Genomic DNA, 15,442 nt, shown 5'->3' with positions numbered 1-15,442 from the left:
GCTGGGTCAGGTCAAAGTCAGGTGTAGGAATTCAATCCAGGTTTTCCACTTAAGTGTCAATGACCCAACTATTGGAGACATCACCTACTGCCTCCCAGGGTGTGCATTAGCAGGAAGCAGGAATGGAGAGCAGAGATGGGACTTGAATGCAAGCACTCTGATATGGAATGCAGGCATCCCAGGTCGCAGCTTAACTGCCCACAGTGCTCACCCCAGGGAGCCTTGTTACCAGTAAAATAAAGATGACAATGTTAGCTATCCCTAGGAGTGCAATGGTGATGCACAGAGATGGTGAGAGATGAAGTCAGATGACTAGAAGTGCCAGGCAGACATGAAATACCAGTAGTTCTTACACCCATGGTCTCTGCAAGCCTGCACTGCAGGCAGAGGATTAACCTCGTGTGCCAAGGCACTGGCCCTCCTCTTCACTCTTTCTGTACAAACAGTACATTAGTAAAGAAAACACAGCAACATGATAGTCATTTATTTCTAACAGTGTTCCTAAGTTTTTATATCCTCTAAGATTTTCTTTTCTTGTGTATTTTACAGGCCATTCTGTTTTAAGGAATTTCACCACCAGAGTGCTTATTCTTAGCTAACTACCTGGACAATTGAATTTCTGTAACACACAGGGGAAAAGCACACTTTCAGGGTGCAGAAAATACCGAACAGCATTTCCTAGCATGCAGCGGGAATGGTCTTTAAACTTGCAACACGAAAGCATTTAAAAGACTCCACTGTTTCCTAACACAGAATCAAACAGCAGTCCAGGATTCACCTTCAAGCTCTGGTATGGATAAAAGCAATTTTAATGTATCATTTCCAATCTTTTCCGCTCAACTTTATTAAGAATTAATTGACAACTAAAAATTTTATATATTTAAGATACACGGGTGATGTTTTGATACACAGACACATTATGAAATTAGCCACATTATGAAATAATCACCACAATCAAGCTAATTAACACATTCATCGCCTACCATAGTTATCATTTTCTTTTTCCTTTTTTTCACCTCCAGCCTCTTTAAAAGATTGGAGACTGGGGGCCAGAGCTGTGGCATAGTGGGTAAAGCTGCTGCCTGTAGTGCCAGCATCCCATATGGGTGCCAGTTCGAGTCCTGGCTGCTCTACTTCCAATCCAGATCTCTGCTATGGCCTGGGAAAGCAGTAGAAGATGGCCCAAGACCCTCGTGGGAGACGTGGAAGAAGGTCCTTGCTCCTGGCTTCAGATCAGCCCAGCTCCAGCTGTTGTGGTCAACTGCAGAGTCAACCAGCGGATGGTAGAACTTTCTCTCTCTCTGCCTCTCCTTCTCTCTCTGTGTAACTATGACTTTTAATAAACAAAATCTTTTTTTTTTTTTTTTTTTTGGACAGGCAGAGTGGACAGTGAGAGAGAGAGAGAGACAGAGAGAAAGGTCTTCCTTTGCCGTTGGTTCACCCTCCAATGGCCGCCGCGGCCAGCGCGCTGTGGCCGGCGCACCGCGCTGATCCGATGGCAGGAGCCAGGAGCCAGGTGCTTTTCCTGGTCTCCCATGGGGTGCAGGGCCCAAGCACTTGGGCCATCCTCCACTGCACTCCCTGGCCACAGCAGAGAGCTGGCCTGGAAGAGGGGCAACCGGGACAGAATCCGGCGCCCCGACCGGGACTAGAACCCGGTGTGCCGGCGCCACAAGGCGGAGGATTAGCCTAGTGAGCCGCGGTGCCAGCTTAATAAATAAAATCTTAAAAAAAAAAAAGATTGGAGTCTGAATTCAGCACCACACTAGATTATGAATCTTTTCACACCCAAACTCTAGGAGTGTCCTTCTCATACAATTTTAAATAAACAGACAAATGCTCTACTGACCGATTCTTTTTTTAAATATTCTGCTAGCAAAAGAATCGGCCATGACCACATTATCTGATGACAAGTGAGGTTACAATTAATTAGGTTATAGCTCATCATAGAGTAATTACATTTTGGATGGGTAGCTCGCTGATGAGATTTTGTTACCTACTTTCGGGAAGAGTTAACACAGATGGCTAATCCTGTCAAAGTTGTTTTGATTCATGCTAGGTCCAGCGCATAACAATATATTGACATTTGTCTTCCAGTCAAGGTCAGGGGGTGGGCAGGCATTCCTGCTTACTGAGTTCTGTTGCTTCCTCTGCCCAAATTCTAAGCCCCTCCCTCCACAATGCTCAGAAATTGTGATTTCTGATTTAGATGTGGGGCATTCAGGGAAAACGTGGTTATGAGATGTGTCCATCACCCAAACACAGTGATAGCTCCTCTGGATGCTTGCTCCTAACACTTCCTCCTGCCCTGGGAGAAGATTCATTTTCTTTTTTTTAATATATAGTTCTTTGTTAGGTCAATTCATTCGTCATTTGCTCAACTAAGAAGAGATATCCTAAAAAATATATATCTATAAATCTCTAAAATATATATATTTTTTTTCTATGAAGTTTCTATCTTCCTTCACTTTTGTGAAAACACAAGATGAGAAGTCCCTACTTATTTTACTCATCAAAATCCACCCAGCTGGCCGGCGCCGCAGCTCACTAGGCTAATTCTCTGCCTGCAGCGCTGGCACCCGAGGTTCTAGTCCCGGTCGGGGGGCCGGACTCTGTCCTGGTTGCTCCTCTTCCAGTCCAGCTCTCTGCTGTGGCCCGGGAGGGCAGTGGAGGATGGCCCAAGTGCTTGGGCCCCACACACCATGGGAGACTAGGAAGAGGCACCTGGCTCCTGGCTTCAGATCTGCGCAGTGCATCGGCCACAGTGCGCTGGCCATAGTGGCCATTCTGGGGGGTGAACCAATGGAAGGAAGACCTTTCTCTCTCTCTCATTGTCTGACTCTGCCTGTCCAAAAAAAAAAAAAAAAAAAAAAATCCACCCAGCCAAACTTCAGCTTTCTGACCTGAACAGCGATTAAAGGTAATTAGTATCATCATAATCTTCTATCCTTAAAATACTGGATTCATTAGACTAGTTTTTTCACAATTTATTCATTCACTAAGAAAAACATCTTAATTGAGTGTCTGTGCCAGGCCCTGCTCTCACTCACCATCTCCAGAGACCAGGAATCTCTACCTTCATGGGGCTTATTGTAAAATGATCAAAATATGGTTTTTATAGGAGCAGGTGTGCAGCCTATGGGTTAAAATGTCCACATCACAAACCATGTGTCTGGGGGGGGGCAGGGGGGGCGGCACCATGGCTCACTGGGTTAAACCTCCGCCTGTGGCACTGGCATCCCACGTGGGCGCCAGTTCTAGTTCCAGCTACTCCTCTTCCAGTCCAGCTCTCTGCTGTGGCCCAGGAGGGCAGTGGAGGATGGCCCAAGTGCTTGGGCCCCTGCACCTGCGTGGGAGACCAGGAAGACGCACCTGGTTCCTGGCTTCGGATGGGCGCAGCGCCGATTTGAGGAATGAACCAACGGAAGGAAGACCTTTCTGTCTCTCTCTCACTGTCTATAACTCTACCTGTCAAAAAAATAAAAATAAAAACTATGTGTCTGGGTTGCATTCCTGTCTCTGACTCCTGATTCCAACTTCATGCTAATGCAAGCTCTAGGAGACAGTGATGCTGGCTCAAGGAATTGGGTCTGTGCCACCCACGCTGAAGACCTGGATTGCAAGCCAGGATCCTTGCTTGAGCTTGGCCCAGCCTCATGCACTGTGGGTATTTGGGGAGTGAACCAGCGGGTGGGAGCTTTCCTGTCTCTCAAATAAACAAAAAATAATCAAAATTAAAACAAAATAAGTATTTTTGTTAAATAAAAAAGAAACAATGATTTCAGTACACCATCTTCAATCTAGTTATAGAAGAAAATTTGCTTTCACCTGTCCAACATTTTGGTACTGGCCCGTTCCAGCTTCTCAAGTATCTGAGGAAGTTGGGTGTCGTCATCGTATGAAGCTCCCCAGCCAAGCACTCGAGCAAGGTCATTTCCCGTACCCAAAGGCAATACTCCCAGCTGACACTAGAAGACAGCACGGCAAGCAAATGACCAGACTGGAAGAGCAGGCCTGCTCTGGTGAGCATGCTAGTATATATTCACGTCACGGAGCAACAGAAAGTTTTAGCACTTGCCTGTTTATTCAAGTTGAGCTTATCAATTTCTGACAAAACCCATCCTACACTTCCATCTCCTCCACATACAAGAATCCGGAAATTGTCAAACTTCTGAAATAATCTTAAACTGCAAGAAAAAAAGTATTTCATTTTAGCATAAATAAGTAAAAGTGACTTTCCCCAATTTTTTGTTATTCCATATTAATTGGTATTCACATTCAGTTTATTTTTTTATTTTATTTCTTTTTTTTTTTTTTTGACAGGCAGAGTGAACAGTGAGAGAGAGAGAGAGACAGAGAGAAAGGTCTTACTTTGCCATTGGTTCACCCTCCAATGGCCGCCACAGCCGGCGTGCTGCAGCCGGCACATCGCGCTGATCCGAAGCCAGGAGCCAGGTGCTTTTTCCTGGTCTCCCATGGGGTGCAGGGTCCAAGGACTTGGGCCATCCTCCACTGCACTCCCTGGCCACAGCAGAGAGCTGGACTGGAAGAGGGGCAACCGGGACAGAATCCGGTGCCCCGACCGGGACTAGAACCCAGTGTGCCGGCGCCGCAAGGCGGAGGATTAGCCTATTGAGCCACGGCGCCAGCCCACACATTCAGTTTATATATGAGAACACTTACATATTAATCATAATAATTAATCAATTAATTACATATAATAATAATGTAATAATATAATAATTACATATTAATTATGCTACAAGAATGCCATTTTTAACTCAAGAAAACAGCTTAATCGTAAGAAGGAAAGGGAATTATAGGCAGAAACGGCGATAGAATTAGAAAGAAAGGGGAGTGAGAAATGAGAAAAATCAACAAGCAGCAGAAACCAGGAAAGAGAACTAAAGGAAAAGTGAGATGGTGAAAGCAGAGGCATTTCTCTTTCCATTGCAAGGTTACGTTGCTTCCTTAGGAATTCCACACCGGGGTGGGGCATCTAGGGCACAGATGCTAATGAGCAGCAAAGCTAGCAATTTCCTGAAGAAACCTGCCAGATCCTATCAAGAGTCCTCCTTATAAGACAAATGTGTTCGATATGGGGACTAGGAAGGTGGGAGAGAGGTGGATGAGGGAGCGCCCTCTAGGGCTCCCAGGGTGAGGCGCAAGCAGACAAAGGAAGAAGTTGGGCGGAAGTGAGGCAGGCAGATCTCAGGTGAGCAGATGCAAGGGAGACAGGGCAAGGAACCAGCTGTGGAAATAGTCAGGGAAATGAAAAGAGGACAGAAAGAACAGAACCAGAGAAGTCGGAGGAAAGTCTCAAACTGTGCCTTGTCAGGTCCTGCTCTCTAAAATCTCCATGCCTAAAGCCAAGCGCAGAAAGACGTGTCTCACTCTTACATGGAGTCTAAAAAGAGGGTGATGTTATGGGACTTAAAAGGATAATTGTGGCTACCACGGGTTGGGAGGGAAGCAGGAGAGAAGGAAGGGGAAAGGTTCATTGACAGCTGCTAGGTTACAGCTGGACAGGAGTAAGTTCTGGGTTCTACAGCACAAGGGGTGGCTACAGATAATGCACTGTATACTCCTTTATTTTAAAAAGCCTAGAAGGTAGGATTTTAGATATTTTCACCATAACAAAATAAATGATGTTAAATGTTAGAGGAGATAGACATATTACCCTAGCTGAACATTATACAATGTGTATCCATGTATCCAAACATTATATGTTAACCCATAAATATGTACAATTTTTATGTTGATGTGTATGCATATGATAGCCACTTACGAAGTGAATTTGGCAAAATGTTAAAAATTGTTAAATCTAGGCCGGCGCCGTGGCTCACTTGGCTAATACGCCACCTGCGGTGCCGGCACCCTGGGTTCTAGTCCTGGTTGGGGCGCCAGATTCTGTCCCGGTTGCTCCTCTTCCGGTCTAGTTCTCTGCTGTGGCCCGGGAAGGCAGGGAGGATGGCCCAAGTGCTTGGGTCCCTGCACCCGCATGGGAGACCAGGAGGAAGCACCTGGCTCCTGGCTTCGGATTGGTGCAGAGCCGGCCATGGCGGCCATTAGGGGAATGAACCAACAGAAGGAAGACCTTTCTCTCTGTCTCTCACTTTTTATGACTCTCTCTCTGTCTCTCTCTCTCTCTCACTGTCTAACTCTGCCTGGCAAAAAAAAAATTGTTAAATCTAAAAGATTGATTTTAAAAAATTTAAAGAAAAATTAAAAATTTAAATGAAAAAGCAAAGGAAAAAAGAACACCATAAAAAACAAAAATAAATAAATAAATAAAATCTCCATTTTCCACTTCTGTGTTTGTGTTTAAGTTAACAGTAGGACTCAAGAGAAAAAAGCTGAGTTGACCTAAAAAAACTCATACAGCTATGGAAGGTCTCTGGGTCAGAAGACACCATAGCAGCACCTCTTAAAAAAAACAAACACATATACTAAAGCTGTATTACAATGTCTCAAGATATATTCCTTTCAATGAATATACTATTTAGTTCATTTCGTTTCAGATTTTAAGTCAGATGATATTCCAGAAAGCTGAAAAGAAGAGTCCACAAAGAATTTCATTGTCATTTGTGAGAACCGAGTCTGAAATTCTCCAGGAACTGTCCTTAAGAACCAGGATCATGTTTGTACTCGGCTTTGTGGACACCATGGAAAGCAATTATATGTGGCAAATATTAATCAACATTAGCCCTTCCACGCATATCATCTAACATTATTGCATAATTCTATATTGATGCAAGTTGACCTTGGAGCTAAAAAGCTGTCGGTATTGTTCGATGTTGGATATATTCTAAAAGATTTTCTAACAAATTTTGGAATCTGGAATTCAACATAAATTGTGGAATTTATGTAAGGAAGATGAATAACTATCAAAAATTATGCTAAAGTTTGATGAGGATTTTACAACAGGGAAGGAGATGGAAAATCAACAGAGATGTCTACAGGTCTACAATTTTCATGAGCTGCTAAGTCAGACACATTTCATTCCAAGAGCTACATTTTATTCAAATAAGATAATTAATAATCAATTACCCTAAATGAGGACCTCCATTCATTAAATCAAACACCTGAGCCGGATTTAGCAACTGTTTAAAACGGCGAAGGAACTTTACTCCCTGATTATCCCCACTCTTAGAATTGACAAAAACCAAGAGAGGACTAACACAGAATGAAAATGTTGCTCTACAGAAACCTGTAAAAACAAACAAACACAAACACAGCACAAGATTAATAGGCAGCTTTCTCTTTTAAAGCATCAGCAGACATTCAGAGAACAGAAGGTAAATTCCTAAGAGTAAAGAATCTTGTTCATTACTAGAACAGTAAATTATAATTTAGTCTCAAAACAGTCTATGCATTTACATGTGTCAAATAATGGCTGTGGCCTTATTTCAGTATCCTAAGGTATTTTAACTGCTCCTTGGTGAGGCTGGAGAAAAAAAAAAACTTGAAATTTACAATAAGCAAAAGAAGCTTGATATATCAGGGCTTAAGTGAGGGCGGAGGGCTGTTATTAGCACAAATTAACAAATATATATTTGAAGTTTACATTCTCATATCTGAGATCTCTATTGCCATAATTTATCTAACAAGTTTGAAAAGTATAAAGCGTGATATCAATGCAAGACATTAATGACAGTACATGGTAAAAGCCTTTTGTGATACGGCATGCTTAGAAGAGAGTTATTATGCTATTCCAAAATCAGTGTGGTACAGAGTTCTTCAGCACTTACAAGTTAGCTGTAAGATTCTGGAAAAAGTGAATGCATTTACAGGAATATAAATTCCTGAAATAAAATTACGGGAAAACAGATTTTAATAACAGCCACGCTAATGGGCAGTTTCAATTATAGAGGAAAAAACACTTACAGAAATTAACCTTTTCGGAATGCATTTCAGTATAGAATAATTATCCTACTTTTATTTCCTCAAATGTGAAATATGAATGTCTATACACAGTAATTTCACCAGTGTTAATACTATATTACAACTCTAATTTTAAAATATTCTTTTAAAAATTAACTGTACTGCTCAGCAATTTAAGTGGAATTATTATATAAAAACTGACCAGGATGATCAATTATAGTTCTCTGATTCCAGGAAAATAAATGTTCATATTCACATTAAATATACCAGGAATATACATACTTACACTACTGCTACATACCATCAGAATCGGTGCTGTTTAGTGCAATTGGAGGTATGATAGAGACTTTACATTGGCCAAGTGGACATACAAGGTGGTATGAATCTTTGCAGGCAGTGTGTACCTAGTAATAAACAAATAAAGCTTCAAGAATCATAAAAACAATTAATGTATTGATATGTTATAAACTACATCTCAGGACCTGACAGTTTAGGAGCAACTGCCTCACCAATTAATGGAACAAAGTGAGCATTACAGAGACAGGAATTTGTGCAGTCTTTCTCTGCGATGGTCTCAAGTATGGAGCGTATAGTCAATGCCTGACTGGGCAAGGAGAGAAGAGATGGGGTACACAGAGGAAGGGAGGGGGGATGAAGGGAGAAGAGGAAGAAGAGGGGGAGAGAGAAAGTGGGAGAGCTAACCAGTATGTCAATATCACTGCCCATAAAATAAAGTGATGAATGTCGATCTTACACACTGTGGTGTAGCAGGTAACCTGTGGCGCCCACATCCCATGTGCTAATGTGCCTGGGAAAGCAGTGGAAGATGGCCCAGGGCCCCGGGCTCCTGATTGGCCCAGCTCCAGCCACTGCGGCCATTTGGAGAGTCAAACAGCAGATGGAGGATCTCGCTTTCTCTGTCTCTTCCTCTCTCTCTAACTCTGCCTTTCAAATAAATAATATTAAAAAAAATTCTGACAGTTTAATGAAAATAAATAAAAGTGCCTGCTCTTTCTACAGCAATCCTATAACTTTCTATTCATACTTCTTTTGATAAGATTACCATATTATTATATTTACAAGGACACCCAGGCCTATTTTCTCAGCTACACTACTGCTCTGTCAGGAAAGGGAAACTGATGCACATCCTAGGCCCTCAGCAAATGAGGACAAAACAGGGCTAATTTATTAAGTAGAACCCAGGCAATTTAGAATCCTCTGTGTACTTACCAGAGAGCTTTGTAAATGTTCTAAGCAACAAAAGCAGACACGTCATAAAGCACTTACTTATTATGGCTTTATTCCATTAATCCTTTTAGAAACGTGGCATTCTAAGTACGCTTGTATTTATCAAACTTTGGGGGAGAATAACTGAAATTGAACAGTGATGATTATTTTGCTGATGACCTGTTTTTAGACAGTTTCCTATTCTCATTTATAATAGTTAACAATCCAAATGCATTTTTAAAAAACCAGCATGCACAGACAGCTTTAAAAGGAATTGAAAAATTTATGAGAATCACAGAACAAAATAGAAAGGTATTTGTAATAATGTTAAACAAGAAAAGCAAGAGATAAAAGTATATCTACACGACTTTTACAGACAAGATAAAGCTATGTCAGAGACTGCATGACAGCTAGAAAAATTAGGAATTGACTTACTGGGATTGCAAACTGTGAGATTGTCTGTGTGTGTACTAGATGGCTGTTTTTTCAGTACTAGATATTCTGCCATTAGAAACTCATAATTTAAAGGCAAAATAATTTGTAAATAGATAAATGATAGTATATAAGAAGTATAAGACCAAAAAAAGAGTTTCAAGGATGACAGGATGTCAGAAAGCAGCATGTCCAGCTTGCACAACATGGGACAGGGACGATGTCACAACTGAGGTGAGATCTGATTTCTGCCAGGAATAAAATGGGGGGGGGGGGGGAGTCCATAATGCCCCTGTGCGCCTACTGTAATAGCACCACTATTCTCTTTGTGACATTTTTTAAAGCTTGGGCTGGGTAGAATAAGGAACTAAAAAGCCTAATTATATCAAAAACTACTAAGTAAAAGAGACATACAAGGGTACTCCAAAAAACTTTTTGATAATGGAATCTTAAAAGAGAAGCTTATTCTGGTGCAAAAAAATTGTCGAATTTAATACATACAAGGGAGTCTATCAAAAGTTCACAGAAAATGCTTATTACGAAAAATTATGCATGGATTTCAGAATTCTTTTGCACCAAAATAAAATCATCTTTTAATTCCATTTTCTATGAACTTTTTGAAGTACAAGCATGTAATTTTTAGGTAAAGGCAACTTATATAAAGCATTTCTAAAATACTTCCTCACACACAATATGTTCTCTTTCAAAGAAGTAAGAAATGAACGGTTGAGGGGCCAGCACTGTGGCACAGCAGGTTAAAGCCCTGGCCTGCCGCACTGGCATCCCATATGGTGCTGGTTCGAGTCCCGGCTGCTCCACTTCTGATCCAGCTCCCTGCTAATGTGTCTTGGAAAGCAGCAGAGGATAGCCCAAGTCCTTGGGCCCCTGCATCCATGTGGGAGACCCAGAAGAAGCTCCTGGCTCCTGAATGGCTCAACTCTGGCCATTGCAGCTATTTGGGGAGTGAACCCGAGGATGGAAGTCCTCTCTCTCCGTCTCTAATTCTCTCTGTAACTTTTTCAAATAAAGAAAATAAAAAAGGAATGGATAGCTGAAACTCTAGAGATGGAGAAACAAACTTCAGTAACCAAGCAGGAAATGCTATCAGTGGTTGTCCCCAGAAAGAAAACCATAGCTTGGCGGAGGGGATTTACAGTCTAGTTTATGGACAGTACTCTTATAAAATATGGGCTGCCACAGGAGAATTTTAGCTAGAACTGCACTAGGATTCCCAATAGAGGCACCTATTACAGGTCTACATATTACATTAATGGGATAGGAGAAATAAAAAGTGTTTAGGGGCCGGCACTGTGGTGCAGCAGGTTAACGCCCTGGCCTGAAGTTCTGGCATCCCATATAGGCACCAGTTCTAGTCCTGGCTGCTCCACTTCCCATCCAGCTCTTTGCTGTGGCCTGTGAAAGCAGTGGAAGATGGCCCAAGTCCTTGGGCCCCTGCATCCGCGTGGGAGAGCTGGAAGAAGCTCCTGGCTCATGGCTTTGGATCAGCACAGCTCCAGCCATTGCGGCCAATTGGGGAGAACCATCGGATTTGGAAGACCTCTCTCTCTCTGCCTCTCCTCTCTCTGTGTAACTCTGGCTTCCAAATAAATAAATAAATCTTTTTAAAAAAAGTTTTTATTTGTCTACATGTCTGCCTCGGAAAAGAGGGAATTGATGAAGAATAACAAATGCATGCACAAAGAGTATTTGATTTAAAAATAAAAGGAAACACACGTTACCTATCAGGCCTACAAAATAGGTGGAGGACTGACTTTCCTCTGTGGCCGATGCAATCAGTCACTGATTAACAAAGCAACACATTGGGAGCTGGTGCTGTGGCATAGCAGGTTAAGCTGTTGCTGGCAGCACCAGCATCCCATATGGGCACTGGTTCAGGTCACAGCTGCTCCACTCCCACCAGCTCCCTGCTAATGCGCCTGGGAAAGCAGTGGCAGATGGCCCAGGTTCTTGAGTCCCTGCACTCACATGGGAGACCCAGAGGAAGTTCTTGGCTCCTGGCTTTGGCCTGGTACAGCCCTGGCTGTTATAGCCATTTGGGAAGTGAACCTTCAGATGGAAGAACGCCCCTCTTTCTGTCTCTCCTTTTCCCTCTCTCTCTCTCTCTCTCTCTTTCTCTCTCTAACTCTGCCTTTCAAATAGATAAATCTTTAAAAAAAAAAAAGCAAGCAAGCAACACATTGTTCTATTTCTGATACCTGCTGATCTATACCATACTTACCAAAAGCAATGATTTATCCACATCTTTTGTTTGAGGCTGACTTCCAAATTTAGGCCAGCAACTTTTTTTTTTATTTGACAGGTAGAGTTACAGACAGTGAGAGAGAGAGACAGAGAGAAAGGTCTTCCTTCTGTTGGTTCACCCCCCAAAAGGGCGCCATGGCCGGCACTGCACCGACCCAAAGCCAAGGAGCCAGGAGCTTCCTCTTGGTCTCCCATGTGGGTGCAGGGGCCCAAGCACTTGGGCCATCCTCCACTGCCTTCCTGGGCCACAGCAGAGAGCTGGACTGAAGAGGAACAACCAGGACTAGAACCCAGTACCCATATGGGATGCCGGAGCCTCAGGCAGAGGATTAACCTAGTGCGCCATGGCACCGGCCCCATAGGCCAGCAACTTTTGAAAAAACTGCAAGACTTGAAACAACACCAAACAAATCAGTCACAAAGCAAGGCAGTCTTCGTCCTCAAAGGCCGGCATCTCCCTGTGCTAAGATGAGCAGGCACAGCATAGCCACAGCCTCCTCGCTCTGTGCCCGTTAGCCTCAGCACTGCCTGCATGGCCTCCACTCCACTCTGACACACCCCAGGCAGCACAAAGGCCCTGTCTGCACCAGGTCCAGCACAAGGGAGACCGCTCCTTGCTGCTGGCTCCCCATTATGCCATTTGTGCTTGTTGCCTTTTTCTTGCACTTGCAAACAAGTTGTAAAGTTTGTATTTATTCATTTATATAATGTTACCTTATATCACATAGATTGCATTAGTGTGTGCTGTCAAAGCTCAGCGTTCAGTCAAGGAACACACATGAGGTTGCAGCAACATCACGTTTTGGATGTCAACCAAAACCTGCTGGCACACCACCGAGGGGCTTTCTCTGTCCAGTGAAAATAGCACCCCACTGTACAGCTGAAGCAAAATGCAAAACAATTACAGCTGTGGGAAAGAGGTCCTGAGACACAGAAAACACAGGAAAAGAGTAGGTATTATTTTAAAGGGGTGGAGGGCAATTGAAAAAATGACCAGACCAAAAAGAATGCATGTGTGAAGGAGAAGAACATCACGGTGGGGTGTGCGCTGCCTGGGTGTGCTCTGCCATAGATTTGGTGCCTTATCTCTGAACCGCACTGACGACCACATCGGGGAACAAGCTCAATTTACAAGGGTGAAGCGATCTCAAAGCCCTCACCATTGCTCTACACCAAAGACACCTCCAATCCTGAAGACGGAGCACGCTGCCACACGTCTTGTCACACACGGCACACTTGGCGCTCACGGGCAGGTTGCCTTCCAGCCACTGGTGAGGCATAGCGATCTGTGGAACAGGAAGACAGGCGGCCAGAGTGAGGCCATGGGAGCTGGTATCCGGACCCCAGTGAAGATACTGACGGAGTTTTTACTTTGTGGGAGCAACAAAATGTATTACACGTTGGCATTCACACAGTCGCCCCGTGTTAGTACAGCAGCTATTATTCCTGAACCCTCAGGGATACAAAGAGAAGGAAAACCAAAGCCCTGGTCTTCAGGGGAGGTCTAGCTGAGAAGAGCAGCAGGTAACTGGTTTGGTAAAGCCACCAACGAGGGCAGTCAGAAACCCCCACGCAAGAGACCATGGAGGCAAGATCAGGAAATGAGGGGTACTGTTGAGAGGGGGCACAGGGGGAGAGGGCACCCCCAAATCTGAAGAAAGAACATTTCTCATCTGAGCCTTAAAAAATCTCCAAGCTGATGAGTTATGGGGCCTGCAACACCTGTGCAGTCCAGCAGCCACTTCTAAACCCAACTCACAATCGATTCCCCTCAAAAAATCCAAGAGCTGGAAAATACTATGAAGGACTGGAATGAAACCCAAAACTCAGAAACAATGTTTGACCCTAGTAGGAGATCTCCCCACTTAATGCTCTATCCTCCTCTTCCACAGCGGTGGACAATGGGAAGGGGCAGTGGGAAAGCCCCGGGCTCGGCAGCAGCTTACTCCGTCTTCATCTTCTATGATGTCCTTCCCGATGGAGGCCAGTGTGGTCCACTTGCAGTTGTTCATGGCCCTCACAGCACATCTTTTGTGAGCCTTAAATTTACACACTAAAAGGCGAAACAGAACAGAAAAGGCAATCACTTTTCAGAGAATAACTACATGGAGACCAGGGATGAAAGTAAAGCATAGTGTGTGAGATTCTTTTTTTTCAAGAGTCAGAAGAGGTAGAAGGAGAACAAGTTAAAAAAAAAAAAAAGATTTATTTACTTCTTTGAAAGTCAGAGTTACAGAAAGCCAGAGGCAATGAGAAAGAAAGAGAGAGGCCTTCCATCTGCTGGTTCACTCCTCAAATGGCCACAATGGCTGGAGCTGGGCTGATCCAAAGCCAGGAGCCAGAAGCTTCTTCCAGGTCTCCCATGGGGTGTAGGGGCCCAAGGACTTGGTCCATCTTCTACTGCTTTCCCAGGCAGTAAGTAGAGAACTGGATTAGCGTGGAGTAGCAGGGACTCGAACCAGTGTCCATCTAGGATGCCAGCACTTCAGAAGGTGGCTTTACCCACTATGCTACAGCATCAGCCCCAAGAACAAATAAGCTTAGAAGTCTGAATTACTCTCCAACAATAGGATAGTCTCAAAGACAAACACAGCTATGTACTCAGGAAGCGCTTTTATCAGGCAATGAATAACATGCTACTTAATAGAACAGAAGGGACTTAATACAAATGAACAAGTGTTTGAGGAGAAGAAAGGGAAAATACATATACAATCAAATAAAATCAGTACTGGGGGCTGGTAACATCCTATCATTGCTTTGAAATATATGTTTATTCTTTTATTAATGTGAAAAGTAGAGAAACAAAATCAGACAGAGAGAGAGAGAGACAGAGACAGAGACAGAGGGAGACGAGAGAGAGAGAGGTCTTCCATTCGCTGGTTCATTCCCCAAATGCCCACAACAGCCAATAGTGGGCCAGGCCAAAGCCAGCAGCCAGGAATTCAACCTGTCTCCCATGTGGGCAGAAGGATCCAACTACTTCTGTCACCTGCTGCCTCCCAGAGTACACTTTAGCAGGAAGTAGATATCAGGAACAGAACAGGACCCAAATCCGGGCACTTGGATATAGGACTTAGGCATCCCAAATGGCATCTTAACCCCTCGCCAAACATCTGCTTCCATCCTATTTCTTAACCTGAGTATTGATTACATGAATGTTGTGGGGAGCAACTGGGAGCAACTCGGACTAGACTAAGTTACTGGAATTAAGACTTATTCTATGCATCTGCTCTCCCACAATATGGCGCTGGGAGAGGAGGAAACAGCTTCTACACAGCTGCCTCCAGTTCAACCAATAAACTGTAGGGCCTGCTCCTGATTGGAGGAGAGCAGCGTACTCGGCATGTGGGTAGCAGAGTTGGGATTGGTGGAAGAGGACTATAAAGGAGGAGAGAGACAACATGCACCAGGAACATCTATCTGAAGGAACACCTGTGCAGCCCCCGAGAGAGCCGGCCAGCGGTGTGCCGCTCCCCCGCGGAAGTGGGGAAAGTGGCAGGGGGAACCGCCCTTCCACGGAGGTGGAAGGGTCGGTAGCCAACCCGGGAAGAACCAGCAGCAAACCCGGGAAGGGCCGAGCAGACAAAAGAACAGTGCAGGGTCTAGTGTCGTTCCTCTGCGAAGAGGGGGAGCGACA

The 15,442-nt window shown here is 44.0% G+C and overlaps 1 protein-coding gene across 8 annotated transcripts in view; it reads right to left on the bottom strand.

The window, feature by feature from the left end:
* Positions 1 to 15,442, bottom strand: part of DGKH (diacylglycerol kinase eta) — a 208,886-nt gene that overhangs the window by 54,708 nt on the left and 138,736 nt on the right. For all 8 annotated transcript variants that reach the window (XR_016213237.1, XM_002712967.6, XM_017343497.4 and 5 more), the window contains 6 exons: positions 13,752 to 13,858; positions 12,966 to 13,091; positions 8,186 to 8,288; positions 7,051 to 7,210; positions 4,079 to 4,187; positions 3,829 to 3,968 (listed from right to left, as the gene is read on the bottom strand). Coding sequence is in view for 7 of the 8 variants with exons in the window: in XM_002712967.6 (XP_002713013.6) it covers positions 3,829 to 3,968; positions 4,079 to 4,187; positions 7,051 to 7,210; positions 8,186 to 8,288; positions 12,966 to 13,091; positions 13,752 to 13,858 (745 nt within the window). In the remaining variant the exon portion in view is untranslated. The remainder of the gene's footprint in view (positions 1 to 3,828; positions 3,969 to 4,078; positions 4,188 to 7,050; positions 7,211 to 8,185; positions 8,289 to 12,965; positions 13,092 to 13,751; positions 13,859 to 15,442) is intronic.

The sequence above is a fragment of the Oryctolagus cuniculus genome, chromosome 9 (genome assembly GCF_051225735.1).
Source record: "Oryctolagus cuniculus isolate XC-2025 breed Fujian yellow rabbit chromosome 9, ASM5122573v1, whole genome shotgun sequence".
Classification (NCBI taxonomy): Eukaryota; Metazoa; Chordata; class Mammalia; order Lagomorpha; family Leporidae; genus Oryctolagus; species Oryctolagus cuniculus.
The sequence above is the reverse complement of the archived record's forward strand: the minus strand, read 5'-3'. Positions and strand labels throughout refer to the sequence as shown.